At 46.7% G+C, this 26,230-nt stretch overlaps 1 protein-coding gene across 1 annotated transcript in view; it reads left to right on the forward strand.

Annotated features, from left to right (window-relative positions):
- RAN1 (copper-exporting ATPase / responsive-to-antagonist 1 / copper-transporting ATPase (RAN1)) overlaps positions 1–26,230 on the forward strand; it is a 49,690-nt gene that overhangs the window by 17,329 nt on the left and 6,131 nt on the right. Inside the window, exons 4-6 of the mRNA XM_086799224.1 lie at positions 19,990–20,315; positions 21,353–21,411; positions 21,509–21,851. Coding sequence (XP_086655350.1) covers positions 19,990–20,315; positions 21,353–21,411; positions 21,509–21,851 — 728 coding nt within the window. The remainder of the gene's footprint in view (positions 1–19,989; positions 20,316–21,352; positions 21,412–21,508; positions 21,852–26,230) is intronic.

A 26,230-nucleotide genomic window follows, 5' to 3' on the forward strand; every position in this document is an offset into this window, starting at 1 on the left:
AATGCAACCGAGCTGCCGGAAATCTCTATGTGGCATAGCCGGTTGGGACACATGAGTGTCAAAGGAATGGAGCAATTGTCTCGTTTGGGTTACTTGCCTTCTCTAAAGTTTTCAAGTTTTCAGTTTTGTGAGCATTGTATATATGGTAGGCAACTCCAGTGCCCCCACAAGAAAGCTCTTGGACAGAAAGATGCTCAGTTAGAGCTTGTGCATACAGATGTATGTGAGATGCCTCAGCTTTCTTTGGGAGGGGCAAAATATATTGTGTCCTTTATTGATGATGCCACACGTAAGGTGTGGGTTTATCCTCTTCGTTTGAAGAGTGATACATTCTCAGTGTTTGAGAAGTTTGTTGCTCTTGTTGAGAATCAAACTGGCAAAACACTGAAGGCTTTGCGTTCCGACAATGGTGGAGAGTATATGTCTAAACAGTTTCAGGACTTTTGTGATTCTAAAGGCATCAAGAGGGAGCTCTCTACTCCTTATGATCCTCCACAAAACGGGACAGCAGAGAGGATGAACAGGACCATACAGGAGAAGGTCCGTTCTATGTTGTCACATGCTGCGTTACCTCATGGTTTTTGGGCTGAAGCTATTATGACAGCCGTTCATCTTATAAACAGGTCACCTAACACGAGGCTTGGTGGGAAAGTGCCAGAAGAAGTATGGACAGGGAAGCCTCCGTCATACAAGCACTTGAGAGTGTTTGGTTGCGTTGCGTACGTGCACATACGCAGGGAAATGCGCACCAAACTTGATCCTAAGTCTCACAAATGCATATTCCTAGGATATGGTGACAGAGGTGAAATGGGGTATAGACTTTGGGATCCCGTGAATAGAAAGATTATACGCAGCAATGATGTCATTTTTGATGAAACATGCATGTATAAGGAGCCTGCAAGGCAACAGGAGCCTAGCAGAGTCATCTTTGATGATGATGGACATCATGGACAACAACAAAGGGCTGTAAATCAGCCATTACAGCAGCAAAACCAGCCCTTAAATGGTGCTGAAAATGGTCCAAATGGACAGCCAGAGATGGCAGAAAATATCCCTATGGATATGCCACAGTTAGAGGAAATACCGGGCATGATATTTCAGCCTTATGGCATGGAACAGGAGCCACCAATGGGTGATATGCAGGCTGGACAGCAACCTGCAAATGATGGTCATTGGGTATGGAGGTCCACAAGACCCTCCAGAGCCCCTGACAGGTTTGTTCCAGGGGTTGACTACTTGATGCTCACTGACTGTGGGGAGCCCTCATGTTATAAGGAGGCTTTACAGAGGGCAGACAAGGCTCTATGGGAGCGTGCTATGAAGTCAGAGATGGATTCTCTGCACAAAAATGGAACATGGAAGTTGGTGCATTTGCCTCAGGCAAGAAGGTTTTGCCAAGCAAGTGGGTTTACAGGCTCAAAGTTGCACCAGATGCAAAGCCAAGATACAAAGCTAGGCTAGTGGCTAAGGGCTTCAAGCAGGAATATGGTGTGGACTTTGAGGAGATCTTCTCTCTAGTGGTCAAAATGACCACACTTAGAGCTGTGCTAGCTTTGGTTGCACATGATGATCTGGACTTGATTTAGATGGATGTGAAGACTGCTTTTCTTCACGGTGATCTCCATGAGGAGATATATATGCAACAGCCAGAGGGTTATGCAGTAAGTGGAAAGGAGAAGCTTGTATGCAAGCTGAAAAAGAGTCTTTATGGGCTCAAACAGGCACTTAGGGAATGGTATCATAAATTTGATACATTCATGAAATCCCAGAAATTCAGGAGAAGTGACATAGATCACTGCTTATACATCAAGAAAGCTTTGGATGGCAGTCTATGGATCCTCATCTTGTATGTTGATGATATGTTGATTGCCGGGAAATCTCGTAAAGAGATGGATGCCTTGAAAAAGAGGCTGCATCAAACCTTTGATATGAAGGATTTGGGTGATGCAAATCACATTTTGGATATGCGGATACTTCGGGACAGAAATCAGCATGTGTTGTATTTGTCTCAGAAGGAATACATCGGCAAAGTTTTGCAGAGGTTCAATATGGACGGGGGGAAGAAGACTAGTACCCTTTGCCTCCATATGTGAAACTCAGTGCTATGGACAGCCCACAGTCAGATAGTGGCAGGGCTGATATGGCCAAGATTCCGTATGCTTCAGCTTGTGGCAGTCTCATGTATGCCAGGATTGCTACTAGGCCGGACATTGCATTTGTAGTGGGAGTGGTTTCTAGATACATGGCCAACCCTGGCAAGAAGCATTGGGAAGCAGTGAAAGGTGTCATGAGATACCTGAAGGGCACACAGGATATGTGCATTTGTTTTGGCAAACAGGATGCATTAGTGCATGGTTACACGGATTCGGATTATGCCGGTCATCCAGATAACCGGAAGTCTACTACCGGTTATGTGTTTACATTCACAGGAGGTGCTGTGTCATGGATATCCAGGATGCAGAAGTGCACTGCCTTATCTACTACAGAGGCCGAGTATATTGCAGCCACAGAGGCTTGCAAGGAGGCATTATGGCTATCTCGGTTAGTGGTTGATTTGGGTTATACAGGGGATATTCCATTGTTGCATTGTGACAGTCAGAGTGCCATCCAGTTGGCAAAGAACCCTGTCTTTCATGCAAAGACGAAGCATGTGGATGTGAAGTATCACTTCATCAGAGAGGTGATAGAGAACAAGCAAATTCAGCTTGTTAAGATTCATACGGATGACAACCCGGCTGATCTGTTGACAAAGAGTTTGCCTTCGGAGCGGTTTGCTCATTGCAGACACTTGATGGGCATTGGATGAGGCCAGTTTCAGCCTTGATATGGCCTTGTATATTATCATGTACATGCTGATTTTTCTTTTCCTTTACTTAAGGGCACTTTGCCTTTAAGTGGGAGGTTGTTGGGGTAAAGGCATTATGCCCACCCTTATAGTGTGTACAAGCCCATAAGTTATAGTACATAGTACACTTAGTACTTTTAATGTACTAAGTGCACTATGTGTACTAGTGCAATATACATGTGTGATAGGGGAGTCACACACTCATTCCTATGAGTTGACTTATCCCCACAACTCTCTTTCTCTCTCTCTCTCCCTGCTTCTCTGTGTATGTCTCCCACATAAAAACCTAACCCTAATTCTCTCTCCCATTCACAAACAAGGAGCTGGTTCAGCATAAGTAATACATCTCAGCTAGTAAACCATCACTACATACAGGTCTTCAAGACAGCACAAGTGAGGGGTCAAATGCATAAGTGATTAAGACATCACCATTAGCAATACACATCATGTGTCCCCCCTCAAATGCAAAAGCCATGGAGACAATTCTGTTGACAACTGCTGTAACTTGGTTGAACACAATGCTAATCAATACACTTAAATACACTAAGATTTGATGGACACTTGCTCAAAATACAAGAAGTAAATTGCTAAATTGACAAGAGACACACAATGAGCCGGACCGGCCAACCCCTCCCTCAAATAAAGTATATTGATCTTGGGAGAATCAAGTACATAGTGTCATGGGCATTTCTGACCAGATTTCCATACCAATGCATATGAATACAGTATTGCAAACAAGTGGTTGTCGATGTAGACTTGCAACCCACACTACCCTCTCAAGTGCCCATGTTCCCTACCATCTGCTCTCTATTGTTCCACCAACACATGGTAGCAACAATCTGCAAGAGAGCACGTAGGACAAGAGAACACTACATAGGGTATGTGATCTTGTAATCCGGTTCCTCCCTCCTGCTACTTGCTCCCATATTTAAGCATAAAAACTTACCAATAGCAAGTAGAGTCGATGTCAGCGGAAGTCTTCGCGATGGAAGTCCTTGGAGTGTTGAGATCTTTGATTTGTCGCCTTTCATCGCGACAAAAGTCTTCAAGAGGATGAAGGGAACCTTGGGAAAGCTTCCCCTATGGTTCAACATGAGAAAGGAGAGCTGAAATTAGGGTTTTCAACAAAAAGACCAGAAATTACAGCAATAAAGAGAGCTGTTTTGCTGAATTTCAGTCATTGGGAGTGTGTAGGAGAGTGATTAGCATCCGGAAACACTCTAGGAAGCTTGAAAATCACCTTAGCAAGCTTGGAAATGGAGTTGGGAAGGAGAATGTGCAGAAAATGCAGCCCAAGAGCCCTCATGAAGGAGGCGCCAAACTCTAGAGAGAGAAAGAGGAGTGAGGTGGTGAGTTGTCCAGTGTAGGTGGCAGAAGGGGATAAGGTATGGGCGGTGGACATTGGGTTATGTCCACCTCGGGACATCAGTGTGTGTGAACACCGGGTTGGTCATAATTTATAAGTGAGTTTTGGTCGCCCAAAACTTAATGAAGTGTGTACACACTCACTTATAAATTAGTTCTAACTCCTAAGGCCAAGTTTATGACCAATACTTACCGCCTGTCACATGCCACATAACCATGTCAGCAGACGGTTTCACACGCACGGTTTGCGGGCGGGCGTCCCCTTACCCGGAACTACACATTGGTCAAGCAAGCATGAAAACAGCATGCAATTTCAATTGCAAGCAAGCACATAAAGATGCTATGCAATGCAGCATTGGTATGGACAATCCCCGTTCATGAGACTATACCAAAATAGATGTGCTCCAGGCAAGTACACGAGGTACCAGACCCAATGGAACACCAATCCACCAAGCATTTCCGGGCATGTATACGGAGGCACAAGTCCCAACGGAAAGCCAAGTCTACAGTATCACATGAGTGGCATCAATCCCCGGCATAAACAAGTGCCATGGACACCAGTCCAATGTACATACATGATAAGAAAGCACGGGTAGACCAATTGGGTGGCCAAATGGTGATATCTGCTCTAAAGCATAATTAGCTGAAGACAGATTATCACCAAGATCAATGTCGAGCATAGCACCAACTGACTATCCTGATTCAAAGTACGAATCGTCTCTAGAATCAATGTTAGGCATAATAGCATCATATTACATCATGCAATTCTGCATAAGATGAACCAACAATTGACAATCCTGCATGTGACGAGTATTCCCTCCTTCAATCGGTCCGCAATATCAGGAGCTTGTGTGGTAGCTGCATAGGTGGCAACTCCTAAACCATAAATTGATGTTGTAACCACATAAGAGAGGTGAAGTTAGGGTAACCAAAATAAGCGACACAACCAAATCAACAATCTGTATATCGGAAGCTGTAGGCAAAATTAGCGGTCGCAAAATCTGCTAACGTGGAGTCAGCAAGTCAGAAGCTGACGTGGCATCAGCAGGTCTGCAGGTCGGAAGCCGGACGTGGCAAGTCAGCAAGTCAAAAGTTGACGTGGCATCAGTAGGTTGGAAGCCTGACGTGGCATCAATAGATCCGAAGCTGACGTGGAGTCAACAAGTTTGATGCTGACGTGGAGTCAGGAGGTCCGATGCTGATGTGGAGTCAGCAGTTTCGAAGTTGACGTGTCGTCAGCAGGTCCGAAGCTGATTTGGAGTCAGCAAATCTGAAGCTGACGTGGAGTGAGTAGGTCTGATGCTGACATGGTGTCAACAGTTTCGAAGGTGACGTGGCGTTAGCGTATCCGAAGCTGATGTTGAGTCCGCAGGTCCAAAGCTGACATGTCATCATCAGATCTAAAGCTGATGTGGAGTCAACAGGTCTGATGCTGATGTGGGGTCGACAGATCGGAAGTTGACGTGGAGTCAACAGATCTAAAGCTGACGTGGAATCTGACTCTGCTGAAAGTAAACCCGGTTAGAAAAGTAAACCCAGCCAACTGTTGAATGCTAACAGCTGAGGACTGAAAGTTGATGTGGGATCAACAGATCCGAAGTTGACGTGGAGTCTGCAGATCTCAAGCTAATGTGGAATCTGACTCTGCTGAAAGTAAACCCGGCTAGAAAAGTAAACCCAACCAACTGCTGAATGCTAACAGCTGAGGACTGAAAGCTGATGGCTAAAAGTTGAATGCTCAAGCCGAATGGCTAAAATGCAGAAGCTTGAAGCCAAATGTCTGAAAACGTGGAGTCGAAGAGCTAAATGCGGGAGTCTGAGAGCCGAATACTGAATGTTGTAAGACAAGCGCCGAATGCTCAAAGCTGAAGCTGAAATGGCTGAGTAGCTAAATGTTGAAGCCGAATGCTTTAATGTGGAATGCCTGAAGCAGAATGGCTGAATGAGAAAAGCCAAACGTTGAACGACTGACCGGACAAAGCCGACTAATAGAGCTGATTGACGAGGAAGTCCGATGTTGTGAGCTGAAAGCCAAAGGTTCAATTGTTGACTGGGCAAAACCGACGGAAGCAGCTGAATGGCTGATCAATTGTCAAGTATAATTGAAGTTGAAGCTGAATGTTGAATGTTTAAGTGCTGACTGAGAAAAGCCAAAGGCTGATCTGCTGACTAGGCCAAGCTGATGGATGCAGCTAATGGCTGACCAAGAAGAATCGATCGACACAAAAGCCTAATGCCGAATGGCTGACCAGGCAGAATTGACGGACTCAGAAGTCCAATGCCAAAAGCTGAAAGCCTGTATTCAGATAACAGCAACAATAGCAGAAACAACAAAACTCAGCAGATACCGAAATCCAATGCCAAAAGCTTCTGAAAGCTTGAGTTGAGTGTAGTGCTTGTGTGTGGGGTTGGCCAGAATGTACGGCAGCATAAAGAAAAGCTGACCAATGTACAGAGGAGACAGAAACCCTAGATTTGTGGAAAGAGAGAAATGCAAGAGCTTACCTAGGCTTGTGGTGGCAAAGATGAATGGATGTACGGTGGCGTAGATGTAAAACACCAGCAATGTACACGAAGTGTCACATGCACTCTGCACTGTAGTGCATGGTGACAAACTGGCTCATCATCAGCAGTGCAACATTTGTACAGTATTTGTCATGGCCCTGTGAAATTGGTACAACATATGTGTGGGCATGGTGGTCTGTGAGCAAGATGAACATTTAATTGTTCATACTTGGGTGCCCGGACAAAAAGTTAACTTGTGGACATCCCCAAGTGTGAAGGGGGACCAAGGGATTAAAGTTTTTAAAGTTTATAACCTTGGGTGGCCCCTAGGCATAAGTGGCCCCTAAGAAAGTTTTAATAAACTTTATGGGCCTTAGGATTTTTATGGGGAGAGGGGGCTACTCTACTTTTAGAGTACACGCCTCCCTCTCTATCTCTCTCTTGCTTTTGCGGAAAGGAGGGCGCATACAGCCTAGGGTGATTGCAGGCGTGGAGAGAAGGCGGCTGCAGCAGAAAGCATACAGTGGGCTGCACACGCTTGGAGTTGGTGGTCTGCGCAGGTGCTCACCAAACCAGGTTGCAGGTGGGCAGAATTGCAGGCGGCTGTAGGACAGTAGCCATACAGAGCTGGGCGTGGGTTTTTGCAAGCGGCTGCAGGACAGTTGGTACATAGAGGGTTGGGCGAGGGAAGACTACTGGCGGGCTGTTGACAGAGCAGTAAGTGCAGCCTGAAACTCTCTCTCTCTCTCTCTCTCTCTCTCTCTCTCTCGTGTGAGCTTTGGAGGGCAAAAGCAGGTGGCTGTAATTCAGGACAGCAAACACTGTTCCCTCAGGGCTGGTGTATCTGACGAGGACTGGATTGAGGGACAGCAGTGTACCGGCTGAATATCTCTCTCTCTCTTTCCACTGGCTCACAACTTTTTCAGAGTTGTTTCATCTGGCCCTTTGTGAGAGGAGGGGTTTGGCAATTTGAAGGGTGGAAATAGAGTAAGATTGTGGATTTGTTCTTTGGCTGAGTTTGAGGCTACAATCATGGAACAGCTAGATGCGTGCTCAAGGCTTCCCTGTTGCATTGTCTTGGTTGATTAGAGGAGACAGCAGTGTGTTGCTTTTGTGCGACACATATCTGTGTGTGTATCCTCTATGCGAAGAGGTCTTGAGGGTTGCCAGATTGGACATGCAGGTTTCTTTTCCTTGACTGGCTTTGTTGTACTCCGTTAAGCTTTTCCATTGAATTTGAATAAAGAAATACCAAAAGGGGCGCCACGCTTTGGGGCCAACAGGTGTCATCTTGTTATTTGTGTAGGAGCACTCTGGCTCCCCAGTGTCTCTGCGTTTAAGCTTGCTGAATTTACACTTTTGAGAGAGCGTGTTAAATGTTTGCTTACTGCCCTTTGGGATTCTTCTGAAGGCTGGTTTCAAGGTTCCGTTGCCGGGACATATCATCCACTTCTTCAAGAGGGTGAGCTCGTGGTTGTCTCGGGATACACGCTGCTGTAAAAATCAGCAAGATGTCAAGAAGCTATGAGGATTGGGAAAATGAGGAATAGGACTCCTCTCTTGTAAGAGAAGCTAAGCATGAACAGAGTGCTAAAGATGCACTCAATGTAGATGTAGCGCAGTCAGATGACTCTGGGACGAGCAAGAGTGGATATGCAAAAGAAAGCAACCGACTCTTTGGAGTTTGCATTGGGTGACTAGATGCTTTTGTAGTGAGGTGCCTCTTGTTGGCTGTTACCAGATCACTGAAGGATTCATTTTGCGTCTTGTGAGTCTACTTGGACCTTTCCGGGATGAGATGTGCTTACGGATGTATCAAATGCAGTCCTTGTGGTAGTGGAAGAGCGTCATGCGGTTCTTATACCAGGAGCAGATACTGGCACATGAGGAAAGGGAGGCTCACGGCAAAGTTTCCTGTCGCTAGCCTGTGAAGTATATAAACTTTTCACTGATGGATGCCATATGGATGGAGGAGGGTGACTTTGCAAATTCGCCCCAGGATTTGCAGCTTTATCTTGAGGCTTTTCAGTTGGAGCCAACTCTTGTCGAGGCTCATACAGGTTCAGCTGAGCATGGGTCTAGAGCATTACCTGGTGCTCAAGAGGGGGGTAGCACCTCCACTCTGTCACAAATCCCTATATTCTAGGGACATGCGGATGCGTGTCAGGCCTAGAAACATGCGGATGCATGTATGTATTATACCTGGGCATGTGTATGGATCATATGAGTGGATGCATATGAGTCCAAGGACATGGCAGGACATTTGTGGACTTTCGAGCGGTGCCCGTGTGGATTCCGGCCATGCACACATGGTGTGTTATGATGGCAGGCGGAATATTGTCAAGTACAAGAATGATGATAGGTGGTTCTCCAAGTTTACATGTGCACAATGCATAAATGATGCATGCCATAACTTTATTTTACTTTGCGTGACATTGTCTTGCTGCCTGGACAATGCTTGTTATTTTGGCTTGTGAAGTCCGAGGGACCGGGGACGCTCGGGCACCTTGTGGACACGTGTGTGCACTCCTGTTTGGGCCTAAAATTGTGGGCTTATGGGTTTTGCAGGTGGTAAGTGCGTCCACACTCAATTTACAGCTTATTTCATTTACTACTAAAGTTTATTGGTTTGTAGGTTCACACTCATTAATAAGTGGCCGGACAACTTATAATGCGTTCGCATTTGGTTGGACCAAAATTAATGAAGTCCGGACAACTTATGGCCATTTCCCATTTGGTTGGACCTAAACTTATACAAACAGGACAAATGGAGCACTATGGACTGGACACCTACCTGGACACCTTATGGGGACACTTGTCAGCCTGTATGTGTACCCACCAAGCCCCTTAGGTGGCACTGGAGAAAGGCGCCTCCTTCAAGAGGCCATTTGGGCTGTTTTATTCATAACTAAACACATTGGAGAGCTGGTTGAAGCTTTGGGAGTTGCTACAGGGCTGGTTGCTTGCTTCCCGGACTCACACAAGCTTGGATATCGATCCCCACACTCTTCTAAAGGGTTGGTTGGTAAATTTCAGACCTGTATTTTCTGGTTATTGCGAGTTTTGGGCTGGTTACAGGTGTCCAAAGTCAACTTGGACAATACAGGACAGCTCTAGGGACCTCCACAGGGCTGTAGGACCCTTTACAGGTGGATTTCTCGCGATGGAAAGTTGCTGTTTTGGACTGGTTATTGCATAAAACAGGCCGGACAGCAATGGAATATGTGAGCATGGATGTGTCTCAAGGATTCCTGGTGTAACAGGTGCTTAGGGCAAGCATTGGGAACACTTGCTCGCGGAGAACACAGGTTTCTGGATCAGTTTCTCGCGTGGAAACAGGGCCTAAAGATCCATTTACATCTTGTGCAGGGCGGAGTACCTGTGAGGATTGTGATACTCTTGTGCAGGGCGGATGTACCTGTGAAGAGGCTTGTGCAGGGCGGATGTACCTGTGTGTAGGGCGGATGTACCTACAGATTCTCTTGTTTGAAATGTATTCATTCATGATGTATTTGGAAGAATCAGGTGCAGGCTGGTGGTGAATCCCCAGGCACCCGTAAACTTGTACTTGCAGACTCTTTTGGTAATATAACCTAAAGGGGGGGGGTCAGCCTATCATCGGCCCCTTTATGTGGTGTACTGTCATTTTCAGCTTTGTGGTTGTAATGCTCAAGTGTTAAGTGCTCAGAATCTTGTTCACATTTATACGATTCCAATACACGCGTCCGCCTCCCGTTACATTGGTATCAGAGCTCAGTTTTTCCCCTCATTGGAAAACGGTCTGAGGCTTGGAATCATAAGTGGTGACCTGATTTGAGTGTCATGGACAGCCACATTTCTGACAGTGTGGAGAACACACAGGACCGTGAATTTCATGGTACAAAGGATGCAAGAGATGCTGCAGGCAATGATGTCTATGGAGATGCAGGTACTCATGACACTATGCATTCTGATTTGGAATCTTTGAGGCGTCAAGTGCGACGCTATAGGGCTGAAACCGAAGAGCTTAGGTCATTGAAAAATGACCCGGATGTACAAAGGGTGTTGGCTGCGAAGGCAAAGGCTTCGGTCCATGAAGTCACTTTTGAAGCAATTGCAAAGGAAATGGATGTTGAGAAACCCCGAGAGCTTGCACTTGCATACCTAATGGTTAAGGGTGATGTATACACTGAAGCAGATGGTAGTTTGGCTTTCAAGAAGCCACCCCTCATGGCTGCCCATGGTGATGCACATGATGCACAACAAGCAGAAAGAGCACAGCAAGTGCCAAATGCTGAAAGGACAAGAGTCCCTGGTGCTAGGCTTGATGCAGGTCAAGAGAAGAGTAAGGATGAGGGATCCTCTACTCATTCCCGCTTTGCTCCAAGAAGACATGTCCGTTCTCGTGTTGAGCTTTCCACTCATTTGGAGAGTGTGGCTCAAGAGAGAACGAAGAGGGATCGTGAATCTTCATCGCGGCATCATCATCATGCAGATGAACAGGATGTACATAGGGATGCATATAGAAGGAAGAAGCCTCGAGAGTTCAAGTCCGGTGACAAGGATGTAAAGTTTGAAAACTTTCAGGGACGGATGGACTCTACCAAAGCACTTGCTTTCATTAGACAGTTTGAGATAGCTTTTTGCAATGAAGACTTTTCGGAAAAGTCTATGCTCAGGTATGTGGGAATGCATCTCAAGGATACGGCAAGTGATTGGTGGCTTGCAAAAATACTTGATGGAAGTGCTGCCCCAACTTGGTCTTCTTTCAAAATTCAGTTTTATGATCAATTCTTACCACCAAACTTTGCAAAAGATGTACGCAAGGAATGGGACTGGCTGTCCCAAGATGAGGGAGAGTCCGTTGCTTCATACATAGCAAAGTTTTGGAAAGTCCTTCTCAAGGTTACTCCCTTCATGAAGATTGGAGAGGACGAGAAGAAGAGAAAGTTTGAATCGGGGCTCCATCACATCATTCAACAAAGCTTGGGAGTGTACCCAAATAAGACCATACAGGAGCTTATACACTCAGCCATGATTGCGGAGAACTTGCACATAAAAGCACCCACAAATAAGCCATTTGCAGGTCAAAACAAGAGCAAATTCAGGGCTGGTTATGACCAGAAAAAGGGTGGACAGCCACCTAAGAATGCTCCCAAAGATGGCCGAGATGCAAAGGATGACTCCGAAAAGAAGCCGGGGGGTAAACGCCACAATTTTGGGCTCTCAAAACAGCAATTGGAAGAGTACAGGAAGGCTGGAAAATGTTTGAAGTGTGGCAGTAAAGATCATATATATCATAAATGCCCACAGAATCCTAAGAATGCTTAGCCTAATGTGCAAAAGCCTCTTGTGAATGTTGTACCCAATGTGCAGGGTAATACAGGGCATGAGCCCAAGAGTAGAGTCATATGCAAGGCTTGGGGCAAATTGAAGGATCAGCCCGCTTTGTTTCTTTTTTATGATGCTTCCAGAGATAACTTTATATCCGTACAGATGGCTGCCGCCATAGGTCTCAATGTGGAAGACATGGGAATGCAAATGAATGCAGATGCCGCCTTTGAGGGCAAACAGGTTGATGTAACTCCGGTCATTGGTAAGCTCCGTGTACATATACAAGACTACCTCGACTATGAGAGCTTTTTAGTGGCTCCTCTTACAGGTTGTGATGTTTTGTTGGGGATGCCCTGGCATCACCGTTAAGAGCCTACTAAGGCTTACAAAGAGAAGAAAATCAGCTTTGTACATAGAGGCCGTGAGCACTCTATAGATGCTGGTACTACTGGAAGTACCATACCTCTTGTAAGCCATGTACAAATTAATAAGGCAATAAAGAAATCAGCTTGTTCTTACTTGGTTTTTGTACGTGATACCATTGAACATTCTAGTGTTGATGTTACTGCATCATTAGATCAAGACAAGCTTAACTTTTTGAATGAGTTCAAAGATTGTTTTGCAAATGCTTTGCCAGCAAGGTTGCCACCAGAGAGGCCGGAAGATCATTGCATAGATCTAATTCCCGGTAGCTCTCCACCTAATAGGCCACCATACAGGGTGAGTGCTAGTCAACAAGAAGAGATTATGGCACAGGTGAATGAACTTTTGGAAAAGGGTTTTGATTCGGCCTAGTTCCTCGCCATATTGCTCGCCGGTACTTCTTGTTCAAAAGAAGGATGGTACTTACAGGATGTGTGTTGATTACCGTGTCCTCAATAAGATAACCATCAAGAATCGGTTTCCGATTCCGCGCATTGATGACATCTTGGACAAGCTTGAAGGTTCGGCATGTTTCAGCCGAATAGACCTCAAGAGTGGGTATCATCAAGTGAGAGTGGCACCTCAAGATGTACACAAGACTGCATTCAGGACAGCCTTTGGTCTTTATGAGTTTTTGGTGGTGCCTTTTGGCCTTACAAATGCACCCGCTACCTTCAACAGAATGATGGACAGGGTGTTCAGAAAGCATAGAAAGTTCACAGGTATATTCTTTGATGACATTATTGTATTCTCAAAGAATGAAGCCCAACATCGTGAGCACCTGGCTATTGTGTTTAAAGAGCTTAAGGAAAATCAGCTCTACATAAATGCAAAAAAGAGTGAATTCTTCCTTCCAGAGATTCACTATCTTGGTCACATTGTATCAAAGGATGGTGTGCGCATGGATCCCGCAAAGATACAAGCCATGCAAGAATGGCCAGAGCTGAAATCAGTCCATGAAGTGAGGAGCTTCCTTGGTTTATGTGCTTACTACAGGAGGTTCGTCAAGCATTTTGCTTTCATTGCAGCTCCGTTACATGACTTAACGAAGAAGAAAGCAATCTTTAAATGGACACAAGAAGAGAGAGATGCCTTTCAAAAGTTGAAGAGTGCAATCATCTCGGGACCGGTACTCATTATTCCGGATTTGCACAAACCTTTTGTTGTGGAATGTGATGCAAGTGGGGACTGCATAGGGGCTGTTTTGAACCAAGAAGGACATGCCATTGCCTATGAGAGCAGACGCTTGCAACATGCAGAGCTTCACTTACAGGTTTATGAGGAGGAGTTGTTGGCTGTAATTCATGCCCTTACTATTTGGAAACACTATCTTTTAGGGGCTGATTTTATGGTCAAAACTGATCATCAAAGTTTGAGATACTTTTTGACTCAAAGTAAGCTCTCAGAGAAGCATATGAGATGGGCAAATTTCCTCTCAACGTTTCATTTTCAGATTTTACACACTCCAGGGAAAAGAATGTGGTGGCAGATGCCTTATCTAGACGACCACAGGTTCATGCTATTACAGTTGCATACCATGAGGACTTATCGGATATGTGTAATACTTATCATTTGGATGAGGATTTTGCACATGTATGGGCTGATTTGCAAGAGGGTATTGCTGTCCCATCTTATGCCATAAGAGATGGATATCTCATGATGCAAAATCGTATGTGTGTGGTAAAGAACCTTCGCCATAAGGTTATCGATGAGTGCCATGCTCCTCCATATGCAGGTCATAGAGGCATTTTGGCCACAGCACAAGCTTTGGAGAGGTATTTCTTTTGGCCACATATTCGCAAGGATATTGAAGTAAATGTACGTGAATGTATGGTATGTCAAAAGGTCAAGTTTGACCGACATAAAGCACCTGGATTGCTTCAGCCTTTGCCTATACCAAATGAACCATGGGAAAGCATTGCTATGGATTTCATTATGGATTTGCCAAGGACGCCACAGGGAAATGATGCTATTTGGACCATCATTGACAGGTTTAGCAAGCAGGCACATTTCATTCCCGTACGCAAGACAATAAAGCCAGATCATATGGCTAGGATGTTTTTGGCACAGATATTCAAACACCATGGCATGCCTAAATCTATTGTGGGGGATAGAGATCCTAGAACCACAAGCTTATTTTGGCGCGCATTGTTTGACAATATGGGTACAAAGCTGAACTTCTCATCAGCTTACCATCCACAGACAGATGGGCAAAGTGAAATAGCAAATTCAGCCGTCCTCGACTTGCTGAAATCTTATGTATCCGACCGCAAATCGGATTGGGAGAAGTATTTACCACTTGTGGAATTTGCCTACAACAACACGGTACATACTTCTACGGGCAAGGCGCCCTTTGAGATTATCTATGGCAAGGTGGTACTACCACCCATCCTTCGTACAAAGGATGAAATTTTTGCAGCAGATGAGTATGTCAGAGACTTGGATACTGCATTTGCACAGGTACGGACAGCCATAGAGAGGTCTCAAACCAAGAATAAAAAGGCAGCTGATAAGCATAGAAGGGATGTACAATTCAAACAAGGTGATTGGGTCTTGCTGAAATTTGAAAAGGCACGCCTTCGGAAGAGGCCAGGAAAAGAGGGAAAGTATCCTAAACTTTCCAACAGGTACTATGGACCTTTTCAGATCTTGGAGAAGATCAATGATGTTGCATTTCGGCTTGTACTCCCAGATCATTGGAACATGCATAATGCTTTTCATGTGAGCCTATTGAGGCCTTATGTGGGACCGACACCGTTTGAGCCGGTTTTGGAAGACCCACCCGAGGTGGATGAGCTGGAAGAGATTCTTTAACCTGAACAGATTGTTTTTCACAAGGAACGAAAGCTTGCAGGAGGCAAACTTATTCGTAGGTACCTTGTGAAGTTCAAGAATTATTCAGCTTTGGATGCGAAATGGATGGATGAGGCCTACTTCGAGGATTACCCAGATCTTTTGAAGGCCTATCTGGAGGCTTTTCAGTTGCGGTCAACTGATTAGAAGCCGGGGGGATGTCACAAATCCCTATATTCTAGGGACATGCGGATGCGTGTCAAGCCTAGAAACATGCGGATGCATGTATGTATTATACCTGGGCATGTGTATGGATCATATGAGTGGATGCATATGAGTCCAAGGACATGGCAGGACATTTGTGGACTTTCGGGCGGTGCCCGTGTGGATTCCGGCCATGCACACATGGTGTGTTATGATGGCAGGCGGAATATTGTCAAGTACAAGAATGATGATAGGTGGTTCTCCAAGTTTACATGTGCACAATGCATAAATGATGCATGCCATAACTTTATTTTACTTTGCGTGACATTGTCTTGCTGCCTGGACAATGCTTGTTATTTTGGCTTGTGAAGTCCGAGGGACCGGGGACGCTCGGGCACCTTGTGGACACGTGTGTGCACTCCTGTTTGGGCCTAAAATTGTGGGCTTATGGGTTTTGCAGGTGGTAAGTGCGTCCACACTCAATTTACAGCTTATTTCATTTACTACTAAAGTTTATTGGTTTGTAGGTTCACACTCATTAATAAGTGGCCGGACAACTTATAATGCGTTCGCATTTGGTTGGACCAAAATTAATGAAGTCCGGACAACTTATGGCCATTTCCCATTTGGTTGGACCTAAACTTATACAAACAGGACAAATGGAGCACTATGGGCTGGACACCTACCTAGACACCTTATGGGGACACTTGTCAGCCTGTATGTGTACCCACCAAGCCCCTTAGGTGGCACTGGAGAAAGGCGCCTCCTTCAAGAGGCCATTTGGGCTGTTTTATTCATAACTAAACACATTGGAGAGCTGGTTGAAGCTTTGGGAGTTGCTACAGGGCTGGTTGCTTGCTTCCCGGACTCACACAAGCTTGGATATCGATCCCCACACTCTTCTAAAGGGTTGGTTGGTAAATTTCAGACCTGTATTTTCTGGTTATTGCGAGTTTTGGGCTGGTTACAGGTGTCCAAAGTCAACTTGGACAATACAGGACAGCTCTAGGGACCTCCACAGGGCTGTAGGACCCTTTACAGGTGGATTTCTCGCGATGGAAAGTTGCTGTTTTGGACTGGTTATTGCATAAAACAGGCCGGACAGCAATGGAATATGTGAGCATGGATGTGTCTCAAGGATTCCTGGTGTAACAGGTGCTTAGGGCAAGCATTGGGAACACTTGCTCGCGGAGAACACAGGTTTCTGGATCAGTTTCTCGCGTGGAAACAGGGCCTAAAGATCCATTTACATCTTGTGCAGGGCGGAGTACCTGTGAGGATTGTGATACTCTTGTGCAGGGCGGATGTACCTGTGAAGAGGCTTGTGCAGGGCGGAAGTACCTGTGTGTAGGGCGGATGTACCTACAGATTCTCTTGTTTGAAATGTATTCATTCATGATGTATTTGGAAGAATTAGGTGCAGGCTGGTGGTGAATCCCCAGGCACCCGTAAACTTGTACTTGCAGACTCCTTTGGTAATATAACCTAAAGGGGGGGGGTCAGCCTATCATCGGCCCCTTTATGTGGTGTACTGTCATTTTCAGCTTTGTGGTTGTAATGCTCAAGTGTTAAGTGCTCAGAATCTTGTTCACATTTATACGATTCCAATACACGCGTCCGCCTCCCGTTACACACTCCCTTGGGGTAGACAAGCTCAAATTGATATCTAGAAGTTGCTTGTTGTTTCATTGTGTATTCACTCGGGGTACTGCTAGCTGACGGTATATCTGCTTGTTGGGACTTCTATGATATTGTGTTCTAGACACATGAGATGGTGGTTGAGTATGGTTCACAGTTGCGCGCACCTTGAACTATAGTTGCAACTATGGATATCTCTGCTGACAGGAATGGTTTGCAGAGATAGTGTTTGCCTTGAGAACTAGAGTATGATTGAGGAAGATTGGGACGCTAATCTGTCATATGGTTCTGGCTGTTTTTGACCACAGGGTTGGTCAAACACTTCAAGACTCCACGGAGGGCGTAAGTCTTGCGAGCAGCTATGGAGTTAGATCGAACTATGTTTATACATGTATATGTACACTTCCTGTGGTAGTCATGGGAGGCTGAAAACCTGGAGGGGGTCCCGATGAGGTAACGGTCTCTAGAAGAGGGAAGGAGGCGGGGGGCGGGTTCCTTGTAGGAACAGAGGGGGGGCCATCACCATCGTGGGGTTGCTGAGATAAATGCTCAAAACGGTTCTCTGACACAACCGTATCCTCTTGGATCCTGCCAGCTTGACATGCATGTCGACGCCAGTTGGCTCTCAACGTCAACCGGCGGTCCCACCTGGGGCCTGTAGTATGCCACTCTCTTGCACCAGCCTCAGCCAAGGCATGGTGCTCTGGTACATGGGGGCTTGTGTCCCACCCAACCCCCTTGGGGACAGTCTGAATTGGGGCCAGGGGGGACAACTAGAGGCGGCCTCATAGATTTGCCAACAAGGGCAGACTCTAGCAAGGCGTCCCATCTGGTGACAGATGAAACATTGGCCTGGGAGGCCAGAGTACTCAACTCTATGCAAAATTGGGTCTCCCCGTTGACTATGGGGAGGAGAGGAAGGTATTCCTGGAAAGCAGACTGCCATAGGAAAGCCTGAGACGCCAACCAAAGGGTTGGACGCTGGGTCGAAGCCATGCTACCACCTTGCAAAGAAGGCATGGGCCGTATGCAATGTGACGGGGCTCAATTGCATGACTCTGTTTGAAGCTGCAAGCGAATGGAACTCAACCTGGTAGTAGCCATGCCCCAAAGGATGAATGTCAATGATCTTTCTAGGCGTGCCGAGAAGGCTTGCCTGTAATAACAAATCCATGAACTATCCGCGCGCTGGGCGGCTACCCAGGGCTACCCACAATGTTGCATACCAAGGTGGAGGCTTCCAAAGAGGCAACTGTCGAAGAGAGGAGCTGGAGATTCTCTTTGGAAAAAGAGAGGCAAGGGACGGCGGCCTCGGTTGGGGATGACGGAGCAGCTGCCATGGAGTCCTCCTGAGGGTTCAAGACTGGAAGAAGCCGAAACTTGCCACGGTTTAAAAAACCCTAAGAGCGATAAACACCTGGATGGGAAAATAAGAGAGGGGGGTAAGGAGGGGGGTAAGGAGGGGGGGAGCAGGTGGAAGCACAGAGGGGAGGAGGGCATTTGAGGCAAGGGGGGCTGAGGCGGAAAAGGCTGGGCAAGAGATGACAGCCCCGCAAAGAAATGGAGGCGAAGGAGGAGGGGGCACTGGAGAGGCTAGGGCTGAGGGGGAGGATGGGGATGTGGGCCGTAGGCGGAAGGGGAGAATGGGGACATGGGCTGCAGACAGAAGAGGGGGAGCTGGAAGGGAGACTGGGGCCGGGGGCTGCAGATGGAAGGGAGAAAGGAGGGTGTGAGCTGCAGGTGGAAGGGAGCAGGTGGGAGGCAGCGAAAAAAAAAGGGGGGGGGGGGGGGGGGACGCTTTGCACGGGCGCAGGGGGGGAGTAGAGGCGGGCTTCGAACATGGGCAGGAGGGTAGGGCGATTTCGAGAAGGTGCTAGGTGCGCAGGGGGGGAGAGCTCCAGCTCGCGATTTTCCACTTTGGTGTGGTCACATGGATCATTCGTTGTCCTAGTCCCTGCACTTTGGTGCCATCATATGGATCATTTGTGGTCCCAGTCTCTGCACTTCGGTGCCATCATATGGATCATCTGCGGTTCACTGGCTTGTTCAAAAAAAGAAGGGGGGGAGGGGGGGGGTGGGGGGTGGAGTAGAGGCAAAGGCGGGGTGGAGTAGAGGCGAAGGCGGGGTGGGGGGCTTCAAACACAGGCAGGAGGGCAGGGCGATGTCGAGAAGCTGATAGGTGTGCAGGGGGGGAGAGTTCCAGCTCCAGCTCACGATTTTCCACTTTGGTGTGGTCACATGGATCATTTGTGGTCCTAGTCCCTGCACTTTGGTGCCATCATATGGATCATTTGTGGTCCCAGTCCCTGCACTTCGGTGCCATCATATGGATCATCTGCGGTTCACTGGCTTGGTCAACATGCTAAAAGACTCAGCTCTCTCTCTCTCTCTCTCTCTCCTGGGGGGGAGGGGGGGGGGGTGGGGGGTGGAGTAGAGGCAAAGGCGGGGTGGAGTAGAGGCGAAGGCGGGGTGGGGGGCTTCAAACACAGGCAGGAGGGCAGGGCGATGTCGAGAAGCTGATAGGTGTGCAGGGGGGGAGAGTTCCAGCTCCAGCTCACGATTTTCCACTTTGGTGTGGTCACATGGATCATTTGTGGTCCTAGTCCGTGCACTTTGGAAGTTTGGTGCCATCATATGGATCATTTGTGGTCCCAGTCCCTGCACTTCGGTGCCATCATATGGATCATCTGCGGTTCACTGGCTTGGTCAACATGCTAAAAGACTCAGCTCTCTCTCTCTCTCTCTCTCTCTCCTTTTTTTTGTATATGGCCAGAGTTTCTTGGGCTTATTGAACTCTTAAAATTGATATTGACAGTGTCACTCTAAGCCTAATCAAAGGTGTTGGACTTTCAATCATGGGGGATAGACTACCATTGGGTCTCACTAGCTTGTTTTCCATGTAGATGGCAATCCTATAAAGGAGACGGAGATTGATGCTCAACTGGTTGAGCGAGGAGATATACTGAAGGTTTTTCCTGGATCAAAGGTACCGGCAGATGGCCTCATTATCTGGGGCTCAAGCCATATTGATGAGAGCATGATCACTGGTGAGGCTATACCTGTAGCAAAAGGGATCGGTGAGAATGTTATTGGAGGTACACTTAATACGAACGGATCCCTGCATATTCGTGTCACTCGTGTGGGTTCGGAGGCTGCCCTAGCACAGATAGTTGATCTAGTGGAGACTGCTCAAATGGTCAAAGCTCCCATTCAAAAATTTGCAGATGTTGTAAGTAAGAAATGTATTGTTCTCTCTTATTTTCTGATATTGGCCATGCTGTTGCTATGATATTATGAGAATCAGGTGCTGGCATCTTTACAATTGCAATGACCCAAAGACTAACCAGCTCAGCCAACTTCAGCATATAAAAAAGCTGTACATTTTGCAAAACCTGGAAGAAAACATCTTATATTTCAACTTTAGCACACAGAAAGTAGTGTCAACTGGGCGTCTGGGCTTCACGACTGGGGCTTTACATACTCTAGCTACCTGGAGCCCAGGCATTTACAATACGTGGGTGGAATATCAATTTCTAACAATGTACAGACATGCCCACATCATATATTATTTAATGCTTATGAGTGCCAGCATGCCCTTACTGTGCACTCAATCCAAATCCTTTTAATAAAGATCTTTTCTTGAATAAGCCATGGTTTACAAGCATTGTTTCACATACTACCCATCTTGCATGCAACATTCTTTCAGTCTCCCATACCACCTTGTAGCACAGCCTTAGACCTCAAGTAGTAGCCTGACTTTTTCAGCAAGAAGTGATATCCAATCCATTCTATATAGCAGGATGCCATCCCAACATGTTCTTCTAATGCGATTTTCTGACGGGAGAGAACAGCCACCTACTTATATAGCCATTTTCCTGCTTTCAATTGTAGAAAGCCCTAAACAAGGTTTCTCTAAACATAGCCAATGTTGCTAGGCTACCTTCACTCTCTAAAATGGTTAGTACTTTAACCACTAGTTATCCTTAATCAGATCGGTTTGGGATTTAATTTGGGATATAACATAGATGAGCCTTAAGATGCATCAGGTAAAGCTGAGACTGAGGAGGCTCATTCATTGGGGCAACGTGTTTTGGTATTCATTAAGCCAAGCACACAATATAGATATTGCATTTTACCTGGCTTTCTGAATGTCAAGTATAAACATTTTATATTCGTAGCATACATGCTTTGTAAAATTGACGGATTGGGAAGGACAATGATAAATACACCTACATGTTGCTCTAAAGAATTTGTTTGGGCATGCAGGTTGCTAGCATTTTCGTTCCGGTGGTGGTTTCAGTGGCATTCCTAACATGGCTCTGCTGGTGCGTTAAAAATAAAATAAAATTAGTAAGACAAGACATTTGCATTACTGTCATACTTGATGAGAATGGCCTCTCTCAAGGATTCTCGTGTGTGCAGGTATTTGGCTGGAAAGTCTGGCTTGTATTCATCAACATGGCTGCCTCGTGGTACCAACGACTTTGTGTTTTCCCTCATGTTTTCCATCTCGGTCCTGGTTATTGCTTGCCCTTGTGCTTTGGGGCTAGCTACACCGACAGCAGTCATGGTTGCAACTGGAGTTGGGGCAACAAATGGTGTTCTAATCAAAGGGGGCGATGCTTTAGAACGTGCACAAAGTATTCGATGCATTGTGTTTGATAAGACGGGAACCCTTACAAAAGGGAAGCCTTGCGTGACTAGTGTCAAGATGTTCTCTGACATGAAGTTGATTGATTTCCTGGAACTGGTTGCATCTGCAGAGGTGAGTAGGCCATAGTTAAGATGTCTCTTTATGGGTAAAAAAAAGAGAGGAGGCCATAGTTAATATTTTCAGCAGTAAGATGATGCAGTAAAATGGTTTTCTTTTTTGCTTCATAAGATTCTATTTTGTATGGGCAAGGCAGCATTAGCATGTGGTCTTAAGCTATGAATAGGTTAGAACATTTGTAGGCAATGATAGCCTTGGTCTGAGGCTAAATGAGAAGGCTTTGGGCATCAATTGATTGATGTGCCTCTCAGTCGTTCTCTGGCACCCTCTTGCTGGAGTATCTGGATTCGTGGTCACAGTTTGTTTTCCAGGCCTGAGGAAGAAGTACCTTCCGCTTCTCCTTGTCATCACTGGGAGAACGATATGGCAAGTGTTGGAATCTCCAGCGATGACCGCCTCAATGCTGGCGCGGGGAGGCTGGGATTCCTTAACTCCACACCTCTCCAGAGACTGTACTGCATGTCATCTTTCTTCAATGCCTTCGGGGAGATCCCATTCTTCAACGGGTGGAGTACTCAGGCCTTCCAGGCCAGTGCTCCATTTTCCAGAAGATGGTTTACCTCACCAGAGCTTGCCCTCATCGCCAGACTAGACGAGCTCCACATGTCGGTCTAGCCCCCTTCCCCCTGTTAGAGTGGCGAGAGCGAGTGCCTCAGGGGCACGGGTGGAAACGGTCGTGTCAGAGAACTGTTATGAGCATTTATCGCAGGAGCATCTGTCTAGAGCGGAGGCCCCACCCGCCCCCCAGAAGGTGTCAGGTACCGCCTGGAGACCAGTTCCACGGAGTGGTTCGGTGTCAGTCTTCTCGATTTTTCGGAGAACAACACCCCCCCCCCCCCAAAAAAAAAAGAAAAAAAGAAAAAAGAAAAAAAAAAGGGAGGATATGATTCCTCAGAAGCATCAGGTGTTCTCTCAGGGATGAGTATATACCATCCTCCCCCGTTTCGCAAGATCCTCTCCCTCCTCCACTCCCACCTCCCCTGCTTTCTTCCTCAGTCCCTCCCAGCCCTCCCACTTCGGGGCTTCCCTCACCTGATCCGCGGACCTCTCCTCCATCCTCTCCTCCGAAATCCCCCCCCCCTCTCTAAAGCCCCCTATGGCCTCTTCCAAACACTCCCACCGACCGCCAAGAGCCCCTGACCCCGCAAGGAACCACTAGATGGGCTCCATCCACAAACTGATTCATCACTTCTCGGAGCTGGTGGGGATGACAGTCATTGCTTCCCTGGGTGAGAGCCCTCCCCTTGAAGTCTCCAGGTGCCCCCCCCTCGAGTCATGAGACAGCCAATGGACTATAGTTTCCTGAGATGTCTTCCAGTGGATGGCAGTGCTTGTGTTGAGACTTCGGCTCCTGTTTGAGCATTGTTTCCTACTTTTGGCCCTTGGTAGAGCTTGGTGGGCGAGGCCATGGCAACCATGGCAAGGTCATGAGCTCAAGCTTGGAGGTGATCCTCTCTTCATCTATGTGAATGTATCGTTGGCGGTGCCTTCCCCCCCCCCATCTATGTGAATGTATCGCTCGTGGTGCCCTAAAAATACCTTTACTATGATAACCGGAGCCCAATTTTTGCACACGGTCGAGCCAGAGCAGAACGGGCCCACACGAAGCATAGGGTCGGGGAACACCTTGGTCAGTTGCGCACCAAGACAGATGGCACTACTTGCTGATAGAATGTGCAGCGGAAGAAGGGAAAATGGAAACACAGGAGAGAGAGTGAGAGAGGTGGAGAGGAAAATAGGGTCGGGGAACACCTTGGTTAGTTGCGCACCAAGACAGATGGCACTACTCGTTGATAGAATGTGCAGCGGAAGAAGGGAAAGTGGAAACACAGGAGAGAGAGAGAGAGAGAGAGAGAGAGAGAGAGAGAGAGAGAGAGAGAGAGAGAGAAACTGGCAGAGGGAGGGGCATCCTCAAAAGCATCACAAAGAGATGCAGAGGTAGACTCCTCACAATGAGGAAGGGAAGCTGGAATATAAACTGCAATGGTGACAAAGTCCTCAAGAGCATCACTGAGAGCAGAAGACTGTTCCATAAGTAGAATCAGATCCCAAGAATGAGCAGCAAACAAGTGATCCATGTGAAAGGATCACACCTCACAGGCAAAACACAAGCTCGGACAAAATAAACTCTGCTCAAGATCTCTGAAAAGATCACTGCTCTCCTCCAAAATCTGTAAACTCCTGTCACAGAAGAAAGTCTCCACAGAAACAAAACAGCTCTCGAAACTGATCCTCAAGGTGGAGATGGGCCCCCTCTGCGTGTAGAAAACTCCTTTGGGATGGAAAACGCATCCAAAACATTGCTGTCCAACAAAAAACAGCACTCCACCGCCAACAGAAGGCAAGGAACATGAAGAAACCAACTGGGTAGGCCAGGAACAAAACACAGGTATAGATGCTCCAAAATCAGAAAAACGCTGACTGAAATCAGAAATTCAGTATCCTCCTCAAGTACCAAACTGCCTCCAAAGCCACAATCCAAACAAAACCCCCCTCTGCAAGCGATCTGTGTCCACTGGAGAAGAAAACACAGCCAAACAAGGGCTACAAACCTGAAAAATCAGGCCAACCACTGTCCACACCTCCTATGAGGAAAAACGCTGAAGAGAAGGTACCTTCGGGTCCAATGGGATGAAGCCTAGGTGAAGGTAGAGCTACCAGCAAGATCAGTTCAGAAAAACGCAGCAACCATGGCTGCAAATCTGAAAACGCAGAGGTAAAAGGGGCAGCAGAAAGGGCAAACTCTAGAGAAACAGAAGAAATAGATACAACCATGCCTCAGATCAGCAAATCGGCATCAGAAAACCAGTAGGAGAAAAAATGCAGCATGTAGACTGCTGCTGTCCTGCACAGAATAGGCAGCCAGCACTACAGGGGGGGGTAGATGTTGCCGAATTCTGAAGAGTTGCTACGAAACTGCTGTAGACAACCACCTATAGAAAAATGCAGCACTCTAGGTGCTGTTGCCATGAAAACAGAGCAGAAAACAGGTGAATCTCAAGGATCAAAACTTGTAAAGGATGACCAATAGCTGCAATGGAGAAGACGCCTAGAAGAGGTAGGCAACCAGCAGCAATTCTGAGAAAAAAGACGCAGATCTATCTATCTACAAGAAAAACGCAGATTTGACCACCTGAGAAGGGAGAGGAGGGAGCATCCAACACTGTAGATCACCGGTGCTCTAATACCATGATAGAATGTGCAGTGGAAGAAGGGAAAGTGGAAACACAGGAGAGAGTGAGAGAGAGAGACGGAGAGGAAACACAGGTGAGAACCTGCTCGTCCCGAGCAAGAGGGGAGAAAACCTCGTGTGTGAGGGACTGCAACAAACAGTGCTAAGCAAGCAATGAAGAATGAGGGAGAGGCAAGCCAGCTATATATATGCCCAAAAGTAGACAACCGACTACCATCCACACGATTGGGATAAATGTGAGGGATTGCAGCAAACAATGCTAAGCAAGTAGTAAAGAATGAGGGAGGCAAGGCAGCTATATATATGCCCAAAAGTAGGCAGCCGACTAGCATCCACATGACTGGGATAAATGTCCAAGACTAGGATAAATATCCAAGACACCATAAAAATGGGGATAAAATAGGGGAAAAATATGTGAGGGGTGACCAGGCCCTCTAGCTAACATGGTCAGCCCTAGAGGCTAAAATAGGACACCAAATAGGAAGCCAGCAACAAGGGGATGATGTCTAACACTTGCCATCCAACCCCCTAGCCAAGTCTGACAAGACGGAGGGCAGTGCAGGCAGATCTCACCCCACTAGACCCTTGTGATGCGGATGGTCACTTTGATGGCCCAAGGGGCAGCAACGAGAGAATGAGAGAGAGATTAAGAAGAACAATTAGTCTAACCTAATTAACCTAAAAAGCACGAGTGTGATTAGAAGGCTACATCTTGCTAAGTAATGGATAAAATGAGAGATAATGAACACTTGAATTGATTTTCATTGAGCATTAAGCACCCATTAAATAGGTGAGCAAGTACAAGATATTATCCTCTCAATGACATCATCGCTCAGGTCACATGAAGATTCCCCTAGCTTAGCCCTTGTTCCCATGCACACCTTTGGTAATGGCTTTCCTAAGGCTATTGAACATATGAACATGGCTACACACACATATGATGGGACACATACAAACACAAGGTGGACACGTACACACGAGACTCCGAAATACCCAACAACGCCCCTTCGGAGAGAAGGTGGAAGTGTGATGAGGAACTTTCACTAGGTAGGAATACACATGCTCTAACTTTGGTCCGAACTTGGCATGTTCTAGTTGCAAGCACAGAGGCTCATGTAACTTGGCTCAGAGTTTGGTAAGCTTGGCTCGGAGGCTGGTGAGCTTGGCCTCAACAGGCTCA

This window comes from Cibotium barometz, chromosome 6 (genome assembly GCF_041138505.1).
Source record: "Cibotium barometz isolate CiBa-2024 chromosome 6, ASM4113850v1, whole genome shotgun sequence".
NCBI lineage: Eukaryota > Viridiplantae > Streptophyta > Polypodiopsida > Cyatheales > Cibotiaceae > Cibotium > Cibotium barometz.